At 44.2% G+C, this 27,963-nt stretch overlaps 1 protein-coding gene across 3 annotated transcripts in view; it reads right to left on the minus strand.

Annotated features, from left to right (window-relative positions):
• Positions 1-27,963, minus strand: part of RTTN (rotatin) — a gene marked incomplete at both ends in the record, with an annotated part of 107,817 nt that overhangs the window by 61,530 nt on the left and 18,324 nt on the right. For all 3 annotated transcript variants that reach the window (XM_084252120.1, XM_084252118.1, XM_084252119.1), the window contains 19 exons: positions 596-706; positions 1,145-1,273; positions 3,698-3,917; positions 5,959-6,113; positions 6,846-6,990; positions 7,900-8,139; positions 9,187-9,375; positions 10,277-10,345; positions 11,201-11,297; positions 12,819-12,936; positions 13,292-13,380; positions 13,959-14,058; positions 15,129-15,300; positions 17,381-17,520; positions 18,292-18,408; positions 19,001-19,126; positions 20,558-20,684; positions 21,956-22,068; positions 23,302-23,514. In XM_084252120.1, coding sequence (XP_084108246.1) covers positions 596-706; positions 1,145-1,273; positions 3,698-3,917; positions 5,959-6,113; positions 6,846-6,990; positions 7,900-8,139; positions 9,187-9,375; positions 10,277-10,345; positions 11,201-11,297; positions 12,819-12,936; positions 13,292-13,380; positions 13,959-14,058; positions 15,129-15,300; positions 17,381-17,520; positions 18,292-18,408; positions 19,001-19,126; positions 20,558-20,684; positions 21,956-22,068; positions 23,302-23,514 — 2,670 coding nt within the window. The remainder of the gene's footprint in view (positions 1-595; positions 707-1,144; positions 1,274-3,697; positions 3,918-5,958; positions 6,114-6,845; positions 6,991-7,899; positions 8,140-9,186; positions 9,376-10,276; positions 10,346-11,200; positions 11,298-12,818; positions 12,937-13,291; positions 13,381-13,958; positions 14,059-15,128; positions 15,301-17,380; positions 17,521-18,291; positions 18,409-19,000; positions 19,127-20,557; positions 20,685-21,955; positions 22,069-23,301; positions 23,515-27,963) is intronic.

A 27,963-nucleotide genomic window follows, 5' to 3' on the forward strand; every position in this document is an offset into this window, starting at 1 on the left:
ACTCACTCACCTTCTAAACTAGCTGGAAACGGCCAAGCTTCTCCAACAAGTCTTTACTGTTCTTTCTAAAAGTGGTGGGTCCTACGGGCCTGGGTCCCACAGGCCTGGGTCCTACAGGCCTTCCTTTTTCTATTTTCAACCTGTCTTCTAATGCATCCGACTGAAGGAGGGGCACAATGAACGTGACTATGTTCGTGGGCATTCACCTGGTGAGGCCTGGCTCACAACGTGACAGTGAGGAGAGGCTCTTAGGGGGTCATTAAAAGACGAAGTGAGGGCATCTGGGCTTGGTAGTCTCATAAGAGATGGAAGAGAGGGCCAGCCTCAGGCGCACAGGTAGCATCCGAAAGCCAGAGTCCTCCCCGGACCCGGCCTCCTGCCCCTCGACCCGGCTTTCCGCCCCAGCGCTGCCGGCGCAGGCCCCAGCCGCGGTCATTCTGTTACAGCAGCCCAAGCCGGCCAGGACGGGAGGACACAGGCTTAAGGCCCAGTCACTGCAATCAGCTCACTTTGAGAAGTCGGTGCATACAAATTCATTTCATTGTTTTGCATCTAGACACAAAGGACTCTGCCTCTCTTCGCTCCCCGCACTGACCTCCGGGTCTCGATCCACCCACAGTGGAATCAGCCAAGTCAGTCCCTGCTGAGCCGGCGCCCGCTCGTCACCATGACCGCCCAGAGGCAGGAACCACAGTGACATCCACTCCTGGAGTGAAAAGGGGCAGAGAGACGTTAGGCAGGCTTCTAAGAACAAAACCGCTTTAAATCACTCCGAATTTAAAAAAAATCAAAAGCCATTTAAAATGTACTTAAGCCTTGGTTTTAATTCATTAGTGAGCAAAACAAGACAGACGAAAACCTCAGCTTCCCCTTAAGAAGTTTAATCCGAAAATTTTTCTTCAGAACAGCTGTTTTCCCCACAATTAAGTGAATCAGAGTTCTCCGGTACAGGCAGATCTCAATCAAAATCAATTTCCAATAATCAGATGTGTGTGAAACACAACCCCTAAGGACTAGCTTAGTCAAAACCACTTTTGTCTTCTAAGAAGAAAAGGGCAGAGACATTTTCCCATCACAAATGTAGAGGCCCGAACATTCCTTCCCTACAAGTGTTCCCAAGACAGGAGGCTGCTCATGCGCTCACCGAGCTCTGGGCCTGGGCCATCATCTCGTGGGACAAGTGGAGCAGGCAGAGGACGGTGCTCTTCGTCACCCCTTTCCCCATGAAGGACATGGCGTTCCCACCACGCTCCACGTAGAAGGAGGTGATGACCTGGAAAACAAGTGTCAACGACCACGTGACCAGTGACAGCGGCGTCACCTTCTACTCTTGTCTCCGCCGAACATACCCACAGAGGTACGTACTATATTCTTAGCTTATACATTTAAAAAAAGCTAAGGGCCTCCCCAGTGGCGCAGTGGTTGACCACTGGGTTGCAAAGTTGCCCGCAGCCTCTGCAGCGCCGGTTCAATCCCCGGCTGCTCCCCGGCACTGGAGGAGGGTCCCACATGGCGCGCAGACCTCCCCTGCCGCCTGCTGCTCCCCTCAGCAGTGTCCTTCGGTCCTTCTGCCTGCTCTGCTCCCCGCTCTGGCTCTGGTGAATTCTCTCATCCTCCCGCGCCTCTGACTGTACCCAGTGCTTGTATAAATAAACAAACAAATAAATAAATCTTTAAAAAAAAAAAAAAAGCTAAGATGGAAAATTTTATGTTGTATGCATTTTACCGCAATAAGACAGAATATTTTCTTATTGCTTAAAATTTTCTCCCTTTGTACAAATAAGGTGCAGCATCTTCCCTGGAGGTGTCTGTGATCTGGCACATGGTCATGACTTTCTTCAAGTGTTGGAGTAATTCAGTCAAAGTTTATAAGTAACTTGTCAAAAAGTATACTTAGAAATTGCTAGCAATATAAAACAAGTATGTTGATGCTTGACATTTTTCATAATTAAAAGTTTAAAACCTTAAAGTATAATCTTAGAAATAAGAAGCTTGAATGGCCAAACCCTTGTTACCTCCCTGTCAGCCAGGGGAGGCAGAGTACCCAACACCTGAGTGGTGGTTTCACTGTCAGCTTAGGAGGGACAAGCCGAGACCTGCTGGTCAGGTCCCTGGAATCATATGTGTATCCGGCTTGAGCATTAATCACCATAGTTTATTTACCTATCATAATGAATCATAATTTACCTATCATAACAAATCATAATGAGGAGTTTAAAAGTCTCATTGTCAACCATGGAAAGCAAATACGTGCATTCAAACTCCAAAGGCAGAGACAAGTATCAGATACTGAAATATGACCCCATTCTAAGAGCAAGCTCCTTTCATTAGTGAGGAACATGAAGCAGGTCTCTGGGGCCAGCAGCCCTGTGTCGCTACCCATTCATTTGAGTCTTACTAAATTATTCTTTAAAAAATAAATGTATTTGGTAGTAAAATAAAAATCTCTTTAAAACTAACTAATTAAGATAAAATAAGACACCCCTACATTCTCTAACATGACAAATTTCTTTGAACTGTTCCCCTACCATTTAACATGAAGACATAAAGATTTACTTCCCCAGATGGTGTATGAAGGTGACTTGTGCTCTTCTGCTTATTCCCAGTAAGATTAACCAGGTTTTTTTTTTTTTTGGTAGGTGTTGAACGTTATAAAACTTTGTATCTATTTCTAACTTAATAAACTGTGCTGCTTTTCATTACCTCAAACAAAACTGAAGTTAGAAGATGTCGGCCTTGACACCTTACCTAGAACTAGGCCTTTTCGCTCTCTAATACCACAAAAAGCTCATTTTAATTTCAGATTTGAAACACAGGTATAAGCTGAAGTTTCTCCTTGAACACAATTTGAAAAACAAAAGCATTTTTGATAATCTCTAAATATAAACAGTGGAACACTTAACTTCTTCAATTACCACTTATATAGCCCTGATCTAAAACAGATAAAAAGCATCTTAAAGAGATGTGTGCCAAAAGGTTTATCGAGCTAATATTTCTATATCGTATTATAAATAATGCCATAAATTAAGTACTTTAGATTGAATTATATTCAGGACATTGCACCGAGACTTCAGCAGCTGCGGCCCAGCAGCGACCCGCCCGCGCACACACAGGCCGGGCCACACTGCCCTCGGACCTGCAGCAGCAGCGCTGCTCTGAGCCAGCACATCTTCCCAAGACTGCAATGAGCAGAGAATGACCAGGCATGGCACAGCAGAGTACGTGGGGTAGAGTTATGGTCACACACAGAACGTAACGAGAGCTAAATATGTGTATTTGACAAAAGTGAAAAAGACAAAGCAATGAAGACTCCGCCTTAAATGTTAGCTAAAGGTATTCATGTTTGTGAATTTTTTGCCTCTGTGTTATGATTCACATATAAAAAGGTTAAACAATATAAGCAAATAATCAAAATATTGTAAGGAAGGGACTTAAACATAAGACTGAGTTTGTTTTTCTTGACAATGAGTGTGCTCAGAATACAGCTCTTACACATTCGCTGATAAAATAATTAAAACATTTACCTTACGATGACTCATATCATAACTCAAATATTGCATAATCTCCATTAATCTACATGATGCACTTACCTTAAGGCCTGGCCCACAGTCAGAAAACGACCCAAAAATAGTAACCAGCTATCATTTGGGGGCAGAAGGGGTTATTGTGGCTGCCGTAATCATTGGTTTTCACTTACTTCAAGGAGACCTGACAAGTACTTTGTACAGATTTCGAGCGGCTTTGTGAGCGGAGAGTGCGTGCTCCAGCCCGGCTCGGCCGTGAGCTGGGCCATGCCCCGCAAGGTCCTCTCTAGGGACGGCAGCCCATAGAAGTGAGGTGCATCCGTGACCCTCAGGCACTGCAGCAGCCTCAAGGCCAGCTGCGTTTGGAAAACATGGAGGAGTTCCAAGCACTTCCTGTATAAGCAGAGGAGAAGAAAGTCACCCACAGAACAAGTGACGGGCAGATGAAAGGGCCTGCTTATTGGGGGGAGAGAAACCCCAACAATTTGCTGTTTCAGAAAAATAGGAACCAGGGAAACGGTGAAAAAGATCCATCTCGAAACAAGATGTCTCAAGGAAAATACAGCTCAACTCCCACCTGGGGAATAGGATGTCAAATACCAGGAACAATGACATTGGGAAATAAAAAAGTGTTGCTGCGTGATAACAGGACAAAAAGTGGGAATGAAAAATTAAGTGCAAACTTAAAATGAGTTTGATAAGCTTGCACTTTTAATCACTCGGTAGCCCTTGTAGCAAGACCAACGAACGGGCTTGCCTTTCATTTCATAAAGAGAAATGAAATGATCAGATGTTAACTCCCTCAATATCCTTCTCTCACACCTACACACTTACCTGCCTTGCCCCATATCCCTTTACCCTACATTCGTTTAACACTGTTCATTCAGCTGTCTCCCCTCAGTGTGTCTTGCCTTCCCGTCACTTTCCTACTCTTTTCATATGTCCTGCTCTGCTTCACTATTGCTCTCTTCTCTATTCCGACGCCCCGTATTCTTCCTCTTCTACCCTAATTACCCTTTAAAATGGACACATGCCCAAAACCTATAAGCATGTCTAATTCTCTCCCATTCAAAACAAACAAAAATTTTAACCTGCTCACGACCAACACACCTAAGTGACGCCACACTCAGCCCTTCCCTTAATAGCAAAACTCAAGGGCAGAACCCACACTGTTGTTTTTCAAAGCCTAGCCCAAGACCATCTGCAGGGAGCTCTGTGTACGACTACTCAGTTTTCAGATTCTTGAGCTACTGATGCTAGTATTTTAGAAGCCCCAAGGAGATTCTCACAGGTCCAACTGCACAGACTCTACCCTTGGTTTAGTTTGTTGCTGCTCTCAGTACGATGTTGAGGTACACTTTCTGTGCGATGCAATCCACAAGCCGATGTACACACTCCACCATGGCTTGAATGGATGTAAACATGCACCTGCCACCACATCAGATCAGGCGGCGCCTCAGAAAGCTCCCAGCGGACCCTCTGCAGTGAAATCTCTACTCATTTGTTTTCCAGATTCACTGATCTTCTCTTCTACTGTGTCTAGTCTGCTGTTAAGTCCATACACTGAGTTCTTCACTTTAGAACTTTTATTTCTCAGTTGTAGAATTTGTATTTTAGTAGTATCCATTTCTCTACCAGATGTTGGGTTGTCAAAAAAGTCATGACACGATTTTTCTGTTTTTCAAAGAAAAAATATATGATGACTTTTCCAAAAACCCAATATTATCCATATTTTTATCAATGTTGCCCATCTTTTCAACTAATATCTATGATATTTATTATTTAAAATAGTATTATAATGGTAGTTCTAAAGTGCTTGTCACATTTGACATCTGTGGCTCTGTTTCTATTAACATTTTTCTCTTAATTATGGGAGATGTTTTCTAGGTAACAATTTTCTTCATTTGTGATTTTATACCAAACATTAGTATAAAAGAGCTAATAAGTGAAGTAGATGATGATTTCTCATAAAAATTGCTTGCCCATTCATCCCACGATCTGGGGTAGGGCTGATCTCTGGGATTTAACCACATGTTGAACAACCATGCGTTCTATTGGGAAGAGAACAAAAACCTCTCCAGTATATACTTAAAAAGGATTAGAGTGAATTTTAAAAATTTCTAAAAGTCACATCTAAAGAGACACATTTGAAACCCACCAATCTGAAAGTGGATGAAAAAGTCACAGAACTCAGGCACACGTGTGGAAGTCAAGAGAGGACCAGGAACCAGAGCCAAAGCACAGAGACTCTGTGTGTGGAGCCACCACCGGGCTGCACCGAGAAGCCACTGAAGCAGGGGCATGCACACCACCTGGCTCATTACCCCTGCAGTCCATCCTTCTAAGGTGAAAGAAGTGAAAAGCAAAATTCTTTGGAATACAAAAGCAACCCAGGTCCCATGTGCAGGCCCCCACCTCTCAAGACATGTGGTACCTGTCAGTGACAGCCCTGCAGCCCAGCAGCAGGGTGCTGAAGAGCCCCATCAGCTCCTTCTGCAGCTGCTGCCTGACCGCGGTCCCAACGTCATCAGCTTCTTCCCGGGCCTGGGACTCTGTTGGAACCAGAAGATCTAAAAGTGGGTTTGGACTCTAGAAAATAAGAATCATAAAAAAATATAGTTACTCTCTGACTGAGGTGGATGTTGTTTCTTTAAAAGTTTTTTTCTTGCTAACCATATTCTGGATTAACTGAGATAATATTATATTGCCTAGTGAGTAGCTAGTGTGGGTCTCTATGCATTAGCAGAGTTGTTCTGAATTCCAGAGGTGCTTCATGAGTTACCTCAACAAAAGGAAAGCAAGTCTAAGGAAACTATGTGGCTCTGGCAAACAAAAAGGCCAACACGTGGTAGAGAAGTAGCTTTGTGGGTTCTTGGCAAGCTTCTTAGAACACAGCTGCCTACAAGAAGTTGAGAGCGTTGGGGACTGGAAGGAAATACTACTAGAGGCTTACGCTGAAGCCTGAGCATGCGGAACTCACTCCTCCCACCCTCCCATCTCAGCAACCTCACCGTCTCCACCTGGCTTTGCTGCCTGCCTCTCCGCGTGCCCCAGCAGCCTCCTGCCTCAAGAGCACCACTGAGAAACAGCTGCAGAAGGCAGCTCGGATACAGACGCTGAGGCTGAAGGTCCCGCTCATTCCAGACTCAAATGATGCACATAGTCCTGTCACCACAGGAAGGTCGCGTCACCGAGGCCTCCAGAACATCCAGGCCCGCTCAGCACAGGCCACGCGCACATCAGCTTTCCCGTAACACAGTTTGAGTGACTTTTACAAATCATTCATTCATCAAAGCTAAAATCCAAATAACTTAAACTTACTTGTCTAAGAAGTAATTCTAGAAGCCAGTTTAGGAGTTCTACTGATGAATTTCTTCTCCGGTCCTTCAGCAACTTATTTAAAAAATGTATGATATCTATCAGCAGTTTCTCATCTTCAGTGCAAGCAGGAAGCACTTGTAAAAACCTACACTTGAGAAGACAATAATCATGGTTTCTAGCTCTTTTGTGTAATCATTACCTCTATTTTTCATAATTTAGCTTATTGCAAATTTATATAATTTTAATTTTGAAGAATGGTTTTAACAACCAAGTCTCCAAAATCCTGAGCTGCAACCCTAGTGCCGTCATGGGCCGTCCTGGCTGGTTCAAGCACATGCCCCAATAGCAGGAGCCAACCGCAGGCAGGAGCTTGAGCCTCCGAAACTCCTCTAAGCCCCGCCACCGCATTTCGCAAAACTACACACTTGATGTTTAACAACCAAGTGACACACTTCATATTTATTAAGAACGTTACACACTCTATATTCAGTCGCAGAAGACTGAAGTGTAAGACTGCTCATGGCTGCCGACTTACAAATGCAGTCCTCTGCTTCCGTTTACACTGTTACACTCACAGCTACAGCCTCCCCAGTAACTACCAAGGGACCTTCGAGTGGCAAACCCTTCATGAAATTCCAAATAAATAGAAACATGAGATAATTTACCTAAGAACAAAACAAAATGAAACAGCTCACTGCAGGTACCAGACCTATTAACACATCTGTGGGGTCTCAACGCACCTCTGGGAGGGGCAGGTTGTTCATCACGTCTTATCCTAATCATTTACTTTTGTGAGATAACAAATTAAAATCTCCTTCGATAGGTTATTTTGAAAACTGGTGTATTGATAATTTCTCCCAAAAGCAGAGACATTAATTTTTTTTCTTTTTTTGTTATTATTACAGACAATAAAAATCCTGGGGTCTTTCTTTCTACAACTTTCTCTCTTGACTGCAGCAGTGAGGGGACATGCTCTTGTCGCCAAAGGCCTGGAGAGGAACCCACAGACAATGCAATCCAGGCCTCTGAGCCTGAGGGCTCGAGCTCAGCTGACCTGCCGAGTGCCGTGTGCCAAGCCAAAGACTCCAAGGGAGCCCCATACGGGCCGGCGCCACTCTTGGCAGAGAGCCTGTCATTCAGCAGATAGAAGCTCATCCTGGTGACCGCCGCCCGCACGTCCCTGTGGGCTGCAGCCTGGACGATGGCGCGGAGGCAGTCCCCCAGCCCGGCGGCCCTGTGTGTCACCTGCAGGGCAAGCGCATCCTCGGCGGACAACCTCAGGGTGTCGAGAAACCTAAAGACGGAGGAGAAGCAGAACAACCGAAAGCTTCTTCAACAAAAGCCCACATTTACTTTTATTATAAACTTTCTCCCCCAAATTCTCTTCTACCTCATTTTTCTTAAAGACTGAAGCACAGCTGGGGGAAAAAAAACAAAAACAAAACAGTCTTTTCCCCAGTCTACTGGGTGATCACGTGGAAATTTTCTTGCTTACAGAAATAGTTTTCATTCAAATAAGAAAGTCTGAGAGTTCAGGTATTAGTATATTCTAAGGAGCCCTCACCCACTGCTGGAGGGAACGTGAGCGGCGCAGCCCTGAGGGGAACTGGTACGGAGATGCTTAAAAACCTAACAGTGGGGACCCCCTGGGCCCTCACCCAGAGGACATGAGAACCCGGACACGGATTCGTGCCTCCTTTGTTCACAGCAGCATTAGCCACGCCGGCCAAGGCATGGCATCAACCTGAGCGCCTTCTGGGACAAAACGGATGGTCTTGGAGGTGATGACGCTTGATGGTTTCGCTTCTCTGTGGAGAATATAAATAACCGGGGCACACGTACTGGCAAAACGCATCACAAATAACTTAGATTGAAATATATACTGGTTACCAGAGGGGAGGGTGCTGAATGGTGGGAAGCGGGAAAGAGGAAACAGGACACGGGCACAGAGGGAGAGTAAGGCCAGGGGACAGATGGAGGGGGCGATGCCCCCCCAGTCACACAGACAGCCCCATCCAGTCACACGCCCTTGTGGCGCTCACTCCCCTCCAACGCGCTTTTCCTGGTGATTCCAACTATTAACTAACCAAACTTGAAATAATCTCTGAAACAGCGCAGAGCATGCTGCTTTTGATTTAAATATCTTTGTCCGCTAGTTGGTTTTTTTTAAAGTAATGGGCACTCGTCACCTTTAAAACAAAACAGAACTTATATGCGGTGAAGGAGGAAAATGATGTTTTCAGTGAAAAAAGCTACTGACCTAAACGAAAAATAAAACCTTAAGTTATTAATTATAACTAGTCTACTGCGAATGCCTTCGCAACGAAACGCAACAGCTTACTCTTGGGTTTTGGTCTCAGAGTTCATCTGCTTGAGCAGGTTATCGCTCCCGTGATACCACGACAGGTTCCAAGCTATCCGCAGCATATCCGAGACTGGCTTCAAGGCCAGGCGGTCAGCAGACAGGGGCAGGACGATGGAGTAAGGGCTCACAGCATGGTGGCCGAGCACGCGCACCGGCAGGTGATACCTGGAGAACGTGCAGACAAGCAAGTACTCACCTTCATGTTCTCCAACGCCACTCGAAGGGAAGAACCACAGATGAGGCCAAATAGAAGAACATACTCTACAAATACAGTGGAAATGCCCACAAAAATAATGTAGAGTAACAAACTAAAACCGAGGTGATGGAGGTGGTGTCCAAGAGGGGGTGGAGGGCAGCGAGGGGCGTGACGGGGTCCTGACAAGCGAGGTATATTCTGCTCCCTGATCGCCATGTTAGTTCCACAGTGTGTTCACTTGGAAAAACTCACCGGCTCTCCACCCTTACGGTCTGTACACTCTCCTACTCCTATAAAAATTATTTATTTTAAAAACTCTAGAGAGACATGAAAACCAAATGCAATTCATGCCATTGATTGAATCCTGCATTTAAAAAAAAAATCTATAAAAGATATTCGGGGTATAATTGATCATACTCCACAATTATTTTCAATGGGCTTAGATGCGATCACGGGTAATACAGTGGTTATGTAGGAAACTGTCCTCATTTAAAGGGACACATGATGAAGTAAGTAGGAGGAGAGTAACTTATGCCTGGAACTTATTTTCAAATGGGTCAAGGGAAAAAAATACATATAAATAAATACATGGAGACAGAGAGGGTGAGAGAGGAGGAAAAGACAGGCCCCGTGTTAACAGCTGATGGATTTAGACTGAGTGGTGTGCAGGGGTTCACTGCACGGTCGTCCAACATTCCTGCAGAGCTGAACACACCCAAACAGCATCCAAATAGCACCACTGTAGAAGCAGAGAGCACGGTCATGTGATTTACATGCTGAATGAAAACTGTGACCAATTATAGATGTTTGTTTCCACTTCTGCAACAATATTTCACTCTTCAAGAAAATCAAAGAAATAAAAACTTTTACCTTCTATAAACTGAAACAGGCAAACTGAAGGAGGATGGTGAAGACGGTTTACTTGAAGGATTAACAGCCCTAGATCATAAAAGAAAAAGAAGAGTGATAAGGGACTGGACAACAGTTCCTCTAGCAAATACCTTGCTTCCCTGCTTGGAAACTCTAATCAACATCTGCAACTGGGTCTCATCACAAGGAGAAAACATTTCCCTTTTTACTTTTCTTCTTTCCCTTCTTTTTATTGTAGCTCGATGAGAAGACGTTAGCTGTTGTGATCATTTCACAACTTACATAAATCAAACTGTCAGGACATACACCTTAAACTTATACTGTGACATGTGCCCATTACTCTATGAAAAACCAGGAAAAATAATTTACCAAAATAAGAGTATGATACAATTTTTAAAAAGAGCTGCAGCTGGTTCTATCATGTAGTTTAGCTGTAACATGTTTGCTGCCATCTGGATGTTCTTATAAAAAACGACCCTGCTTTTCCTGGGGAGGGCACACAACCAGGAATTCACACCAAGCACACACTGCCCCCACGGGCGGGCTCTGCCCTCTCCCACTGACCCAGCTCAGGTCTGTGTTCATCAGGTATTACCATCCTAGATATCTTCCCAAAGGAATTTTTAAATAAAATATTTAAGAAAAAAATGCCAAATTGAAAGTATGTAGCAAACAATGTATCAATGATGAAAATTACTGCAGCAATTTTTAAATTTCATACTTAGCAATGTTCAAAAATAAATTTCAAGGTGACTTTTTGAGCCCACAGGCTTTTTGATACTACAAACCCTCACCTACAAACCCTCACCACGAGGCCCACCACAACAAGTAGGAGCCTCTTGAGTAGGGAATTGCCCCACTGCCAGGTCGTACGGACCTTACACAACCACTTAGAATAAAAGCTCGAACGTCCTTGCAGCTCACCACATTTCCATTCTTGACACTTCATCAAACAGCAGGAGACAAAATAATGCTCCAACTTCAGTCACAACTGTACAGTCTTCATGAAATATCAAGGAAACTGAGAAGTAAAAAGAAGTGTAACTATGAAATATTTTTGCTCCTGGAGAGAATGAACTCCAGCATGTGTACATAGCAAAGGCCCTTTCAGGTGGTGTATGCCCAACGACGCTGGCCACATTCTTCCTTAGGAAATTGAAAAAGAGAGAGAAAATGAAGAAAAACTTTCAATTTTGTGTTTTGTATAGTTCCGTTTTGTTTGAAACCTTACAATAAGGATCTCTGTGTTGTGATTATTTCAAACAAAAACAAATCGACAAAGATCCTTATCTTTGTCTGTGTTCTTCTCCTGCTTCTACCATTATCAGTTATGATTGTGGCCAAGTTGCTAAGTCTCTCTAGTAATCAGTGATTTCTAAGTGAATTTCTAACCCTGACGTACTGGATAGGAGTCTGTGATGACATAAGACTTCTAACTCAAAGCCAATCATCTGAAATTTAATTATAGTGCCTCTGATTTACTCTCCTCGCTGTGGATGGAACAATCTTTCTGAAACACACAATCCTCCTGTTTGACCATCTTCAGTCGTTTCTCGCCGCTGACCGTTGCCCACCACACCCTGCACGAACCACTAGCCCTGCCTCGTCCCATCATTTCCCCTCATTCCAGACCCATGCCAAGGCCAGTCATCCTAACCTACCACCATCTCAAACACACCCTCAGGTAGTCAGCCCCCTCGAACTGAACGCCTCCTCTATTCAAAATTTTAAGAGCTTGAACACAATGAGTTGATTTAGAACTTTACCTGGTTTGGCCTTCTACCAATGCTATTAAATAGAGTGTGCTCTTCACTTGGTGAGCAAAAGCCATTATAAGAAAAGAAAATGCTACAGTTAAATGAGTGTGTTCTAGGCTGTATTCTGATGGTATTTTGAACACAAGTGTCATTTAACTCCTCCATGCACGCTAACTGACAAGGTACAGCAAATTGAGACATTTGCTCAAGACGCCTCTTGTAGATTATTCACAGCAGTGCCCTAAGCCTCTAGGAAAGAAAATAGCACAAAATTTAACCAAACCTTTTTGAGAACAGTCAGAAGAGAGAAAAAGAGAACAAAATACCTTGGACTTTTCCATCTAAACCAATCACCAAATTACAACCAAATTCAAGCGTGATTTAAAAAAAAAAAAAAAACGCACTCTAAAAAGTGTAATAATTCGTGCAGAGAGCCGCTCAGGAAGGCCTAGCTCCCACTCCTCGTGGATGGAAGGGGTCTCCGCTCTTATCCCCAGCTAACGACATAAGCAGGCATCGCACCACAGGCTCAGGACCTAAAGGCACAAGCAGCTCAAGGGCGAGGAGACAGAAGCTGGCCTGTCTGGGCTCTGAGGCCTGCTTGGAACACTGAGGAAGTCTGCACAAAAGTGTCCATCACCCTCTGTGGTGGGGCTTGTCCATGGCATATTCACCAATAAACTTTATGATTCTGTCAGTAAAATGCAGAGTAAATGTCACCTACAGTTAAAGAATAAACACGGCTTAAGACTGGCCTCATTGGGAGCAGACCGCATCTTCCTCACCTCTGAGGAGCAGGGTCAGGAGGGAGGCCTGCTGGGCCAGGGAGACACGCGTGGCCGGGTCGGCACAGAGAACCTTCCTCAGAAGCGTGAGGCTCGGCGGCACCAGGCACTCTGTGACCTGCAGGAGGGGAATATGGTCATTTCACTTTCATGGATCTAAGTGAAGGAAAAAATACCACAATATCATCTTACTCCAAATTTTAATCTTTTTCATCAAAACTGAACAAAATTAAAATGCATATAAATATATGAAACTTTTTTCCCAATGAAAATAAGCCTTGCCTATACTTCTGCTGGCACAACTTATAGAACACTCGAGATGAGTTCTCCTTTACAGAGGCCTCACTTTTAGAAATTAAAACAATGAATATGGTAATGGGTGTCACTCAGGACTCAAACTCCAAGAACTCATCAGATTTCAGCTCTGACAAATACGAACGCCAGTCTGTAAAACTTATAGACACACATCTCACCTCGCCATCCTGACCCACACAGTCACGTAAATACTCAATTATCTTGTCAGTCAAGCCTAACTTTTTCACCACAGCATGCATTTTAATATCTGCAGACAAAAAAAAAGTTAGCAAAAGTTAAAGAACGTTTTCTGTAGTTTTAAAAACACTGACTTTCAATCTGTTAAAAATAATTACCCTGACGATGGTAATTATAGGATGAACCTTTGAACTTTTGACTCTATACACATCTGAACAATTTGAAAACTTTTACCTAACAAGGACATCTTGTGTAAATAAAAAAACGATTAAAAGAGAATAAATAAACTAGGTCAGACACTGAAAAGCACTAGAGTTTAAAGTATACAGACACGAAGGGTTATTTTATCTGTGCTGTTTCCCCACAGCGCTCCCTTTCCCAAAGGCTCAGAGCTCCCCACAAGCTGACGTGGAAACACGCCTTGTAAGGTGGTGGTTTTACAAAGAAGGGCTTGGCAGTAAAGATCAGGACAGTGAGTGCGCCCGACTCCACTGGCCACAGGGCTCCCGCTCACGCACCCTTGGTTGTTTATAACCAAGGTTAAAATTTCAAAAACCATTCTTATCTTGAGGTTGTAAGACAGAACAAAAACACCAGGCTTCCATTCCTCGAGCAGTACAGCAAATCACTTCCCTGGACAGAAATTACCTTGCATGATCACAGCCAGCTGCTCTGCGGCCGACTTTCTCAAAACAAGATCAGTATCGTCTGAGGTAAAGATTTCATACAGCTTTTCAACAGTCTCCAACTGAAAACAACAAAAAAAGTTATTTTTCATCTACTTTTAATTCTCCAACAGAATTTTATCACTCATACCATCAAAGCGAAAGCTAAAAAAATTTACTTAAGTGACTGCCAGGTTACACATAAACCTGCAAGAGTGCAAATCTGTTAGATGTGCTGGGTCCCGGAGGACCTTAGGCTCTAAATCAAAGGCCGTCGTGTCAAAGAAGCCTCTCTTCATAACGTGTATTTTTGCTGGAAGTTCTTCACAGCCCATCAGCTGCCTTAAGAACATCTCCACATGGTGCACAGACTGCCCTGGGACGACAGCTCGGGCATGCGACTCAGGGTTCTGCTGCCCCCAGAAGCCACCAGCTGGAATCCTGCGGGCCTCTCCCCTTCCTCCCTGTTGGGGACCCCGGGAGCAGACGGCCTGCGGATGCTGTCCAGTACCCCACGATGGTTCTGCAAAGAAGGATGGTAGGGGGCGGCCTTCTTAATCTGACCCTGCATCTGCATCGGGCAGGGTGACTGAGGCTCATGGTCAAGTCAGGGAGGGGACAGCACCTTGGAAGGAACCAAAGGAGCCAAAGATTCAGAACTGGGATTAACGGCAAGATCTCAAGCGTTTCTGAGTAACCGTTTGTACCTCCTGGAGGACTATTTTTTGCCTGTTGTAATGAAGAAGCTAAAAACTTTTGTCTTGGGAACTTTTCCTTTGTGCTACTAATAGCTGTTTCCATCAGAAGAACAAGAATTCCCGAGTGATGCCGGGGACATTTGATTTTGAGTCATTACACATTTCTTTCCATCAGATCAGCCTTTGTTGTATTTAAGATACACCCATTACTTTGCATTTCCAAAGATGTCCCAAATGCAAAGGAACACAATTTCTGGCATAGAGTTGAGCTCAAGAAATGTTTGTTGAATAAACAACTCCATCCAGACGCCAGGTGAAGTCTGAATACAATTTGAAGTGGCCGTGAATCACCAGGCTTGGAGCCCCCTCTTCTCTCCCTTTTGGGGGAGCAACACACAGTGAATCAACTGAAATACACCCATGTACCCAAGAACCAGCACAAAAGGTACAGTCACCTTGATGACCAGGTCTTGTCTGTCATCCAACTTGAGTTCAATGGGTTTCTTCACAATAAACAAACTGGTAACTCTGGAGAGAAGTCTGGCGTCTAGGAGAGGACGCTTGGCCTCAGCCCCTTCTTCCCTGGTGAGGTGACAGACGAGGAGCTTCAGCGCCAGTGAGCGGACCCTGGAGGAACAAAGTATTTAAGTCAACATCCCATCATCTACAGATGCCCACAAAGCTGCTGCCGAGAATCACAAAGAATCACTATCAGCACAATGATTAGCCATGCTGATTCTTTTTCTTTTTTTTTTAAACTTTATTATTTTTTTTTTTAATAGAGGCATGCTTTATTTATTTGTTTGCTGGTTTGTTTGTTTTGTTTATACATGCACTGGGTACAGTCAGAAGCGCGGGAGGGTGAGAGAATTCACCAGAGCCAGAGCGGGGAGCAGAGCAGGCAGAAGGACCGAAGTACACTGCTGAGGGGAGCAGCGGGCGGCAGGAGAGGTCTGCACACCATGTGGGACCCTCCTCTGGTGGCCGGGGAGCAGCCGGGGATCGAACCGGCGCCGCAGAGGCCGTGCGCAGTTTCGCAACCCAGCGCTCAACCGCTGCGCCACCGGGGAGGCCCCATGCTGATTCTTATATGACTAATAATGACACTTAATTTCCTATTAAAATACTTAGTTTATAATTGAAATTATTCTTTTAACTTTATATTGACAAACATCAGAACTAAAGAATTATCAACAATTAACAAATGAGCAGATGGACGGCAAATCAAACCTCTAAGACCTAACTCTGAGCCTAGGGACCGACCCGAGCCCTAGAGACACCGCAGACCCCAGAGCAGCGTCTGCGATGAAGCCGCACCCGGGAGCCGAACTTATCGTAGTGACGATGCGCGAAACCCTCCCTCAGGGCCAGACAGCGTCCTCTAAATAGGACAGTGCAGATGCTTCTGCATTCCACCAAAATAATGTCTTATTTGGACTGGTTTAAGGCCAAGGGCAGTGGCATGGGAGGAGGAGAGTTCAAGAAAGGGCAGTGAGCGGGGCCTCTGCGCCTCCCCGCAGCCACCGCTCCTGCCAGGCTAGGAGCCACAGGAGGCCAGGCCAGCTCTGCCTCGGGTGGCCTGGTTTTTACTGCTGCTCATAAATACACGCTTGGGGGGCCTCCCCACCTCCGCCAGGTCGGGGCCACCTGCTGGGTCCCCACGTACCGACTCAGACGTGTGCTCCCAAGCACACGTGACAAGGCCTCTTCCCCACCACACGCCGACTGTTGGCCGCGCGGCTACAGCCTGAGCAGCTATGTCCACACCGACTACGGTCTCAGGCACACGGGCCAAGCCCAAGAGAGAGCAGGAACTGGGTGTGGTAACCTTACACCAGCTTGGAGGACTAATATTCACTCAAAGAGGTATGAGAATGGGCGCGTGTTCTCCCTCCCCGTTTGCTGCTCCCTCCCAAAAGCTCAGAGCAGCCACCCTACGCGAGGCTGTCCTGCGTCTGTCCGTCCAACAGCACCATCTCCTCCAGAGCCAGGGGTGTTGGAGTGGGCCCCAGCGCAGCCAGGGGATTTGCCATCCGGCAGCTGCGGTCGGGGGCCATGTCCGGGTGTCCCTCTACGCTATTTCTTTCAACAACTACACCTGGAGCCCCTTCCTGTCCAAGGGGCGCCATGACACTCTGAAGCGGAGAAGATGAGCCAGTGGGCGGGGATCCTGTCTACAGGGAGAGCATGGACTGGAGGGATGGGCTAGAATTCATCAAATAATGGAAAACCAAAATGTCATCTGAATCGTGTTCAGTTCTATGTAACAGAGAACTGCCTTCCCCAGACAGGGGTTTGGCCTTGCCCCGGCGCCAAGGAGAGGCGCTTGAAGGCTCTGGAAAATCCTGGCTGACACAAGTGTCTGTTACCTGGAGTCTGTGGACCCGCAAAGCTGAACAGGAATTACCTTCTACTGTGTTATTGGGGGCGGGGGGAGGAGCACCCTGGCACACTACTGAAGGTGCCGGGGCGACAGGAGAGCAAGTGGCGGCCGGGACACCTGACACCCTCAGCCCGCGCCTCGACACTGCCCACACGGCACTCACAGGCTCTTCATGTCCCTCCTTCTCTGAATCTCGGTTATTGCCACCTTCCCTGGGTTTTCAGTCTAACCACCTATTCATCAATAAGCCACTGCCATTACCCAAAGGGCAAAAGAGTCTCAGAGAGAAGGGGCCGGCGGCTGGGGGAGCTGGGGGTCACTTACGACAGCTTCTTCACCAGCAGGAGCCGCAGCAGGGCCTTCACCCGGGTGGTGCCGGGCAGGATCCACTCGCCGTCCTCGGTCCTCTCTTTGCTCAGAAGGAGAATAGAGTGACCCAAGGGGTCCTCCATGTCGGCACAGCCCTACCGAGGCCAGAGAGAGAGCGGTCACTGCTTGCACTGTACCAAGCGCTTAGCTTTGCAACTTGAAAGTAAGAATTGCCTTGGCCTGTGAAGGGACTCATACGCTTCTTTCACTCAGCTAAAGAGGCACTTTTCCAAATAACCTACATGAGGCACGAAGCCTACAAAAGCTACATAAAATGTAATAACATTTCTTAAGCTTCAGGAGAAGATGTCATCTATTTTTTTCCCTATTTTCCAAGATTGCAGTAGCGCCACCCACCTGAGAGGAGCCCCTCCCCAGATCTATAGACCTGTCCCCATGGCACGAAGCTGGAGTGGACAGACACCTGCACGGACCGAATGATGGCCAGGGCCGAGGCCTAGCCTCCCATTCCTGAGGACTGACCCCTGATGGTGTCCCCAGCTCCACTCTTCATCCACGGGGGGCAGGGGCCTGGCCGCCCACTCCCCTCAGCGCCCAGAGAGACTGCTGACAGGGCTGTCCCCAGGGACAGGAGGTGTGGAGTGCTGCGACCTGGGCCTGCAGGCCTGAGTCAGGCTGGGTTCTAGCTCTCACGCCAGCGCTAAACGCCGGCCCACCCAGCCACATCAAGTGCACGTGAATTAGCTCTCCTGGCTTAACCCTCTGCCAGCAACATGCCAGCCGCCCATTCCTCTCCATGGTGGCTCCCTTTCTTCCTCCCACACCACGTAAGAAGTTCTGCTGTCTGCGCGTGTACATCCAGCACAGAGACCGACGGCGTGGTGGCAGGGAATGGCGCCGCGTACCTGGAGCACGGCGAGGACAGGGCAGACAGACTCAATGAACTTGCTCCAGGTCGGCGCTGCCATCACCAGACGTCCCTGCAGCAGGTGCAGCAGAATGGCCCTGGCAGCTGTGCTCACCTGCAGGGGCAGACAGGGCGACCTCCAGTGTGGTGAACCGCTCACCAGCACCCCGAGCCCGGGCTTTGATGAGCCTGGCCAGGCGCTGCACCGAGCAACTCTTCCTTCCAATGCCACAGTCCTGCAGCATCAACCTCTACTTGATTCTCCCATCCAAGGACCAACCGGCCAGACCCTGGCGGCTTCCGCGCTCAGGTGAGGCAGGGCGTGTCCAGGATGCGACCGTGGCCTTCTGCTCTGTCTCAGCCAGTCTTCCTCCCTTGGCAATTTCCCTTTCTTTTTTTTAACCTTTAAGGTATACTTTTCCATTGAATAAAAATTTCTAAGGCAATAACTTGCTTACTGTAACAACCGTGTAGTTCTCTGTGCCTCAGGTGCTGGGACAAGGCGCACGCCCCGTGTTGTGACCCTCACATGTTCTTCAGCATCATTTTACTTGACACGTCACTGAACCCCACGTGGTAGCTAAGTTCCTTTCAGTTTCTCACCGTGCTGTCTAGTTATATTAGACTATGACTATGACCTTGGCCTTCCTTGCTTACAAGTTAAAGCACCATAGTAGTCTTTTGCATTTACTTTTAACATGCCATACCTCACTTTTGGGCTCTTGAACGCCAAAAGCAGAGATTTCATATAAGACTTTTGGATGAAGCAAGAAATGAATTCCAGTGCAGAGTGAAGACACGGGCTTAGTGACATTATGGATACCCAGACATTCCTGCCAAGTAAAACAAAGGACTTTAAAACTTGGTGACACTGATTTTTCCAAAAGATTCCTCTTTCTTGTATTAATAATTCAATTTCAATTTTATTTTTCACCGCATTGAAACTTTTATTTTACTTTGTAGAGATAAAAAAATCTCTTACCTAACTATTTTTGATGAATAAATTAAAAGCAATCAAATGAAAGTAGGATTGTTATTGTCCAAAAAAAAAAAAAGAATGAACAAAAATAATAGCTGTTAGTTAACAGGCAGAAAAACTAGAACAGATTTAGTTGTATTGGGCTAGGGACTTATTGTGGAATGTGACTAGAATTCCAATTGGGACGAGGAAGCAGCTCTGGAAATGGATAATGGCAACAACAGTGTGGATGGACTAAACAGCACAGACCCACACACCAACAAACTGGTGGAGTGGTAAATTCCGTGCTATGTACATTTTGCCACAGCTGAACGAATCCATGTACTGGATGAGAGCAGAGTAATTTCATCCAAACCAAATGAAAAAGACATGGGAAATATGAAAGAGGGATTAAAAGGTTAACAAAGCACAAAAGATAAAGTAAGGTGTAACAAAGACCTAATATGAGTTCCATGTGGAGAGAACAGCAAAGAGAAGAGAAATGATGACTGAGAATTACCCAGAAATGAAGGCAAACATGTGTCTTTAGACTGAAGTGAGGTGAAATCAATTTAGGAGGGCAAAATTAAGTCATTAGCAAACTCATGTACCATCAGTCACATTCTTTCACCGAAAATACTGAGAATTTTATTTCAGTAAAAAGACCAAACTTAAATATCTACCAATAAATAAAAAGAATCACATTCAAAATTAAAAAGCAGTTAAGATGAATGAACTAGGTGATACTATGAAATGAAATGACTAGGCAGCAAAAACAGTATGAAAACACAGCGTGAAATTACAGACTTTTTTTAAACAGACAAAACAATAGCACATATAGATGATTTATAAAGATGTATGTACACTAAAAACACAGAAAACACATGCAAGGCAAGAAAACACCAAGTTTATAAATAAAGTAGCTATCTTGGAAGAATAAAGAGAGAAGAAAAAGGAAAGAAACCTCAGTTATAACTATAATATTAATATTTCTCTGAATAAAAAATGATCAGAAGTAAAAATTGCAAAATGCAGACATTTATAATATGTAGCTAGTACTTGTAAGAGTGTAAAATACAGAGGGTATTTTCAAGAGTAAGCAGGAATATATTTTTTCCGATATGTATGTACCAGGGTCTTTTCAATATCGAAATAGTTAATATTTAATAATACAAGTTTCTGGAGTCAACTAAAATCACCATCTATTTTTATAATAATCTTTATATCCCAAAAGTCAAATAATTTAATTTTGGGATACAGTAAGAAAATCCACTATCAGTTCTTCCCTACAAAAACAAAAACCCACCTTAACAATATCCAGACAGCAGCGGTAAGTTTCAATTTTTACTTGTGGCAATGGGTGAGACAACATACGGAGAAACACCTTCTGACTTTCCCCTTGTAGTAAAGGACTGGCCTGTGCAGATTTCCAGCTGGTAAAATGGTAAAACACCCCAGACATATAAAGCAAATAAACTAATAAATGAGAGATTCAAAAGCATAATGGAAGCAATTTTTCCCACTACAACTCCCCCACCTGGAGTCTTATTTAACTAAATCAATATTAGTATTTACCCAAGCACTTTTTTCAAGATAGAGGATATTCTGTCTTAAAGAATACCAATAAAAACAAATTATCCTTAAAAAAATCAGTATTTGGACTGTAAATTGACACAGTTGCTATGGGAAACAGTATGTAGATTCCTCAAAAAATTGAAAAATGGAACTACCATAGGATCCAGTGATCCCATTTCTGGGTAAATATACAAAAGAAATGAAGTAAGTATCTCAGAGAGATAGCTGTCCTCTCATTTTCATTGCAGAATTATTTACAAGAGTGAATAAGAAAAGGAAGCAATGCAAGGGTCCACGCATGGATGAATGGATAAAGAAAATGTGGTAGATATGCACCGTGGAATATTATTCAGCCTTCAAAAAGGAAATTCTATGATATGTGATAAGATGGATGAACCTGGAGGACATTACACTAAGTGGCATAAACCAGACACAAATACTACATGATCTCACTTATATGTGCACGCTAAAAAACATCAAAGTCATAGAAACAGAGAATAGAAGGTGGTTGTCAGGGCCCAGGGGTTGAGAAAATGTGGGGATATTGGTAAAAAAATACAAAGCTTCAGTTATACAGGCTGATTAAATTGTGGAGATACAATTAATTGCATAGTTAATAATTTTGTACCGTATACTTGGTTTTTGTAAAGAGAGATTTTACAAAAAATAGTAATTATGTTAGGTAAAAAATAAATTAATAAGTAGATAAATATATTTAATTTATATATATATATCACCATGGAATTTTCTCTCCAAAAGCAATGAAGAGGCTGTTTTATTAGTGAAAACATTAAAGATAAATTTTAAAAAAATATGCTTGAACACTTGGCTTGGATGGACACCAAAACAAATAAATAAAAATCTAAGGATAACTCATTTTGGTAATAGACATAACATTTAAATTTATTTCTGAACGAAACAATTAACTGTCCTAAAATTGCTCTACAATTACAGTTTAAATGTCAGACCCATATAAAAGCAAATTAAACTAAAAAATAAGATTTAAAACCAGTTTCACGTTCATTGCTCCTAAATCTGTCTGTGCACACACACCCATGCACACACACACACACACACACACAGAGTATGTCTTACAACAACGTAATCAAATTAAGAAAGAATATATTACATCTTTGAGCAAATGCAGATGATTTCCTTTATTATGGAAAAATGCTGATGATAGGAAAAGCTCAGCAAGACTTGGTCTGCCAGCTCCACTAATTCTAAGAGATTCTTCTCCCCCTAAAAAAAAAAAAAAAAAGCAGAATGGAACAGTAAATGTCAGGTTCATGTACAATAAGATTCTCAACAGCTAACAAAGCAGCTCCAAGAAACTAGATCATTCAGGGACCCAGAGATTGTTCATAACTGCCTAAGCCCGCTTTCTCAACAGACAAACTAAAAATGTCAGCCTCTGAGAGAAAATGTGGGGAAAATCCTCTGCTAAATGCCACAGGAGACTTTTACTATTTGCCTCAGAGCAGACTGAAGGTCACAGTCAAGCGGCCTGGTTCTTCGACCCCTTGTTCAGAGTCCTCGCTCCCCTAGGGCTGTGAGACCAAGCCACAGCCGGGAGCTCTGACCCACCTCCCCCACAACACCCTGACTGGTTCAGGAGCACAGGACAGTTGACACATGTGTGATTAACTGACCATACAAAACGTCACAGAGATGTGGAAATTTGAAAATTCTATCACGGAGGACAAAAGCCAGAGGCATAAAGACACATGTAACACAAAGGAAAGAACAACTGTGGGGAAAGGAATGAGAATTATAAATACAAGGTTCAGACAGACTCCAGGCAGGGGTTGAGAGGAACAACAATTCTGTCCCCAACTTCTTCAGGACCCAGTCTGGTATTTTCAGACAGTAAAGAACTATTGTAATCAATGCCTGTGAATTTTAAAGACTCCTTAATCCTTTCACTGCTAACATAGTAAAGAATAGCCCAATATTTGCTATCTTTAAAAGGGAAAAATAACAACACATAATTACAGCTACATTATACCTAAAGTCATCCTACCACCTTATAAATAATCTAGTGCATGACCTTATATAATAAATTAAATTAGGTGCTTTGTGTGAGGATATATTAAGAGTCTAAAATATTGGAAAATAAAAAGTCTAGAAGTAAGTACTACAATGGCCCTTATAGGTTTGTCAATTGCCGCTCTGTTCATACAGACTAACTCTAAAGATGAACTCATTACAAAATACAAAGATATTTGTACTAATTACTGCTTTTTAAAAAATCCACTGCTCTCATGAATATACACAATACATTACTCTCAGGTCTCAGTTTCACTTTCATAGAAGGCACATCCTTAATTTTATTTGATTGACTGAATCGGTCATCACATATCCCAACTCTAACAAACCCAATTGCTATATGTCCATCAATCTAAAAGTACAGGCTAAACTTCAAAGGCATTCTATTAAAGGGATTTAAAAAGGGACATTAACAAAACTTGTTACCTCCTTCCTAACATCAGCCAGGAAGTTACAGGTGCATTCAATGGAGTATACGGTCTCTGCAGTTCGTTTATAGATGCTGTAGTTTTCGGAGTTTAGCTGTTCCAAATAGGCCACAGCAGCTTCATGAATATTTGGATAGTCCAAAGAAATAGGCATGTCCAAAGAAAGCAGAAACAGTGCTGCTGACATAGATTCCGGTAAAGTATGGCTTGCCTTGATGGATTTAAAAAAATACAGTTTAAAATAATGTCAAGACGCCTACTTAGAGAAACATGGTAAACACTAATTTTAATATAGTTTCACCAAATTATCAGTGTAAGATGAGCAGTATAATCTATGAAGGTCAACTTTCCCTTTTAGTAGCTCTCTTTCACAAAATCTTTTCCCCCCAAAATTCTACTCCCCAATACATCATCTATCTCTATGCTTTGTTCAATGTAACTTTTCTCTGCCCAGAAAATCTCAAGCTCAAATATCAACTGTTTCCCAAAACCTGGAAAATAAGTTAGTCCCATTTACATGACACTGTAAATGGTTGTAAACATTCACAGAAGACTGTCCCTTAATGAGTGTGGGTAAGGAAAAATGTCAGGCTTTTCTGCCCTCCCGCCATCAGGATAGATGGTGGATCCCTGTGGTCCTGAACGCATGCCTGATGGCGGCACCTGGAGTAGGGTGTGGGCATAGGTAGAAGGGATTCACCTGGGCTGAGACTGGGCTTTTAGGGGCGGCGTCACGGGGACGCCAACACGAAGCCGAGAAGCCGAAGAGAAGCCAAGAGAGAAGCAGAAGCAGAAGCAGAGAACGCCAGTGAGCCCAGACAGAGTGTGGATTTGCTGGGGGCTGGGAGGCCTGCCAGCCTCCCGGCCCCCCAACACCCCTGCCTGCCATATGCCTGGTGAACCCCAATAAAAGACCTACAAAAACCCACTGAGGACTCTGACTCCTCCTTTACCCGGTCTGCATGGGATCAGAAAACCTGCCCTGTGTCATTTCCTGTCCCTTACAATGAGTATAAATCCACAGGCCCAAATGAAATAGTGAATGCTTCATAACCTGAAATCAATTGATCTGGAACTGAAAGAACGGCTTGAGTTTTTTTGATTTTTTTTTTTAAATAACTGATTCTATCTTCATGATTGGATTCTATGCATCAAGCAAGAAAACGGAAAGGATTAAAAGTTCAATGTTCAGAGAAAGTCATCTGGCGGAGCTCACGGCTGAAACGCTGTCTGGACAAGAGGTTTGTTCCAGATTTATTTCAAGGATAACCGATAGTAAGGATTATCATTAACTGCCTGAAAGTCTAAGATTAAGAGCTGAATCAGCTAAACAATGCTTTTAAATCAAATAAAGTTATCAAATGAGCCTCAGAAACTATAGGAATCACCTTTTGAGGCTACTAAGCATGAAAAATGGGAACAGCTGAAGCGAGAATAAGCACTGAGCAGAGTGTCTGGCATATCACAGTAACTATTCATTTCCTCTCTCTCCTCTTTGCACACCACCACTGAGGAATTCTGACATTTTCACCCTGCACACATATATCTGAAACTCTGACATCTCAGTAACTCAAAGCACCATGTAAAACCACGAGTTTAACCCTCATGCAGCAGACTGGTCCCGTGTGCACCCCGGACCGGGCACTCGTCCCACATGGACATTCACTGGCCACTCATCAGTCAGGAAAAAGAGGAAGCTAGCTCACTGCAAGGCCATCGCCACTATTAGATAAAATAAGGAACAGACAATGTCACCTCGTGTGGGCGAGGGTATGAGGGGTAACACTGCTCTCTCTCAACCTTGCCCGGGAACAGCCACGGCACTGCCGAAGGGCTTGTTTGGCCCCACCCCAAACCCAGCAGCTCAGAACAGGCAAGATCTGATTAACCAGATCTCTGGGTGATCTCTCTGCGCATCGCTCCTGGGGAAGTGCCACCCGGAGCATCGGCTTTACCGCGGTGTCAGATGTTACAGCCCGGCTGAAACAGTCAGGGCTGCAGTATAGATGCTTCCTCGCCCTCAGTCAGCTTGGCTAACTGAGAGCCACGGGGTCCCCAGAATCTCTGGGCTCCTGCTTCTAGAGCAGGGTCAGTACCTAAAGCCCTTATTTCGCAGCTGCTTGCCCAAGTGAAACCACCTTCATTTCTTTTACCAATTTGTTTGACACAACAGGACACTTTCTGAAGATTGTGTCATTTTTTTAAAAAGATTTATTTATTTATACAAGAGCTGGGGTACAGGTCAGAGGCGCCTGAGGGTGATAGGATTCACCAGAGACAGAGCAGGGAACAGAATGGGCAGATGGACCAAAGACAGTGCTGAGGAGAGCAGTGGGTAAGACAGGAGAGGTCTGCCGTGCCATGTGGGCATCTCCCTGGCCGGCCGGGAATCAAACCCGTGCTGCAGAGGCTGGGGACAGCTTCACAGCACTGCGCCCAACCCACTGCACTACCGGGGAGGTCCAGAGATTGCACCATTTTAACCTGTCAAAAAGGGCCAAAACTTTGCAATTCCGGAAATCTCTACCTAGATCCACATTATCATTTTCCAGCTTCTAAATTACAGATTTGGTAAGTGGCAACTCAACCATTTAAAGCTGACTCTGAAGGTAAGAAATTTCCAAGTCCAAATTCCACTTCAATTTTAGGTGGTCTGGCCACAGGCAGAGGGCAGCATTCCACAGAAATCGAAGAACTTTAACAACAGAATAGCAATTGTATTTAGACCTCATTCCACAGTTCCTGGTTAAACAATCCAAGTAGCTATGACCATCTCTAAGCCCAGGCCTTCATAACAATCTCCTGAACAATCTTATTTACTGCTTTATAGAGTTCCAAGTTATATATTTTGAAAAGCTACCAAAACTTACAGATATTGATATGCCCTCAAAACAAAAATAAATTTAAAATGGTTATCTTAAAAAAAAAAAAAAAGCATGAGATTGGTTTTAAACTATTCCAATGCTAAAAATAAGTCAAGACAAATAATTTACTAAGTCAAGGCAAAGTAAATTATTAGTTTCGATTATAATTAATTCCTGCCCCCAAAAACACATAGGTAAAATAAAAAACTACAATCAAAAAGGCAATTAACTGATGATATGATTTATAAGATAAATAACTCGCCCATCATACTCCCACCTAGAGAGAGTATGTGTAATATTTGATAGCAAGTTACTGCAGCACAAGTTTTCCAGTTACATACTATTAGTCTATAGAGTGAGACACTCATATACATTGTATTTAAATGCACTCCAGCCTTATCTGACTGGAATTCCTTGATTTATAATGCTTGTTCCTTGAAAAATTAATACTCTTCAAAACAAAATTTCTTCAGAAACCTAACAACCAATGAAAAATTAAAATTAACAGGTAATTTCCCTAAAGCAAAATACATTTAAACTGTAATGTTTCACTCTGGTTTTCCCAGACGCCCTGCTTGCTAACACATTGTATATGGAAGAGTTAGTACACAATGGCATTGAGAGATACACACAGCAGAATTCTAGGGAGCAAAAAGAGCAAATGGGGGCCTCCCTAATGGCACAAGGGGTTAAGACGCAACCTATGAAGCTATCCACAGCCTCTGCAGCACGAGTTCAATCCCCGGCCAGGGAGCTACCCACATGGCACAGCAGACCTCGCAGTGTATTTCAGTGGATCCGCCTGTTCTGTTCCCCACTCTGTATCTGGTGAATCCTCTCTCCCGCCCCCTATACCTCTGGCCCATACCCCAGTTCTTATATGCATAAATAAATAAATCTTTAAAAAAAAAAAAAAGGGAGGGGGCAAATGGTTAGTAACAAAGGGCAACAAAAGGCAGAGGGCCTGTCCTTCAGAGGCAGCAACTTCTAAATCTGCAGTGGAATCTTCGGTCACTCAGTCCTCAGTAAGCCCCACACCTCCCCGAAGCACGCTACGCCGCCCTTCCTCAAGAAGTACACTGCACTGCAAAGCGCTGTGTATGGATTATTGATATTTTTCACTAACATTCAAGTTGAGGGACATAACATCCATTTAAAAAGAGTGAGGGGCCTCCCCGGTGGCGCAGTGGTTGAGTGCTAGGTTGCGAAGCTGCCCGCAGCCTCTGCAGCACCGGTTTGATCCCCGGCCGCCCGGCAAAGGTCCCACATGGCGCTCAGACCTCTCCTGCCACCTGCTGCTCCCCTCAGCGGTGTGCTTCAGTCCTTCTGCCTGCTCTGCTCCCCGCTCTGGCTCTGGTGAATTCTCTCACCCTCCCGCGCTTCTGCCTGTACCCAGTGCTTGTATAAATAAATAAATCTTTAAAATAAATAAATAAGTAAAAATAAAAATAGAGTCAGCAAGATGACTTAAAGAAATACTCAAGACCATTAAAAACACCTTTAGTACAGCCACAGTGGAACCACACCCTTGCAGGGCCGACAAATGATTGCTATAAACAACAGAGACACATCTCGAAAACCGATCTTGAGCAAGTGCATACTTTGTAATTCCAACTATTTAAAGTTCAAAAACAGACAGATGTGTCGTGACAGAGAGTAAGAAGAGGCTGCAGGAAGGGGGTGGGCAGGAAGGGCCCTTGGGGAGGCTGCTACTCCACCTCGTGCTTTGGGGTCACTTTTCAAACACAGAGTCACGTAGGAAAAGTGCGTTGCCCTGTGAACTTTTCTAAACAAGC

This window comes from Talpa europaea (assembly GCF_964194135.1).
Source record: "Talpa europaea genome assembly, chromosome: 13".
NCBI classification, from domain to species: domain Eukaryota; kingdom Metazoa; phylum Chordata; class Mammalia; order Eulipotyphla; family Talpidae; genus Talpa; species Talpa europaea.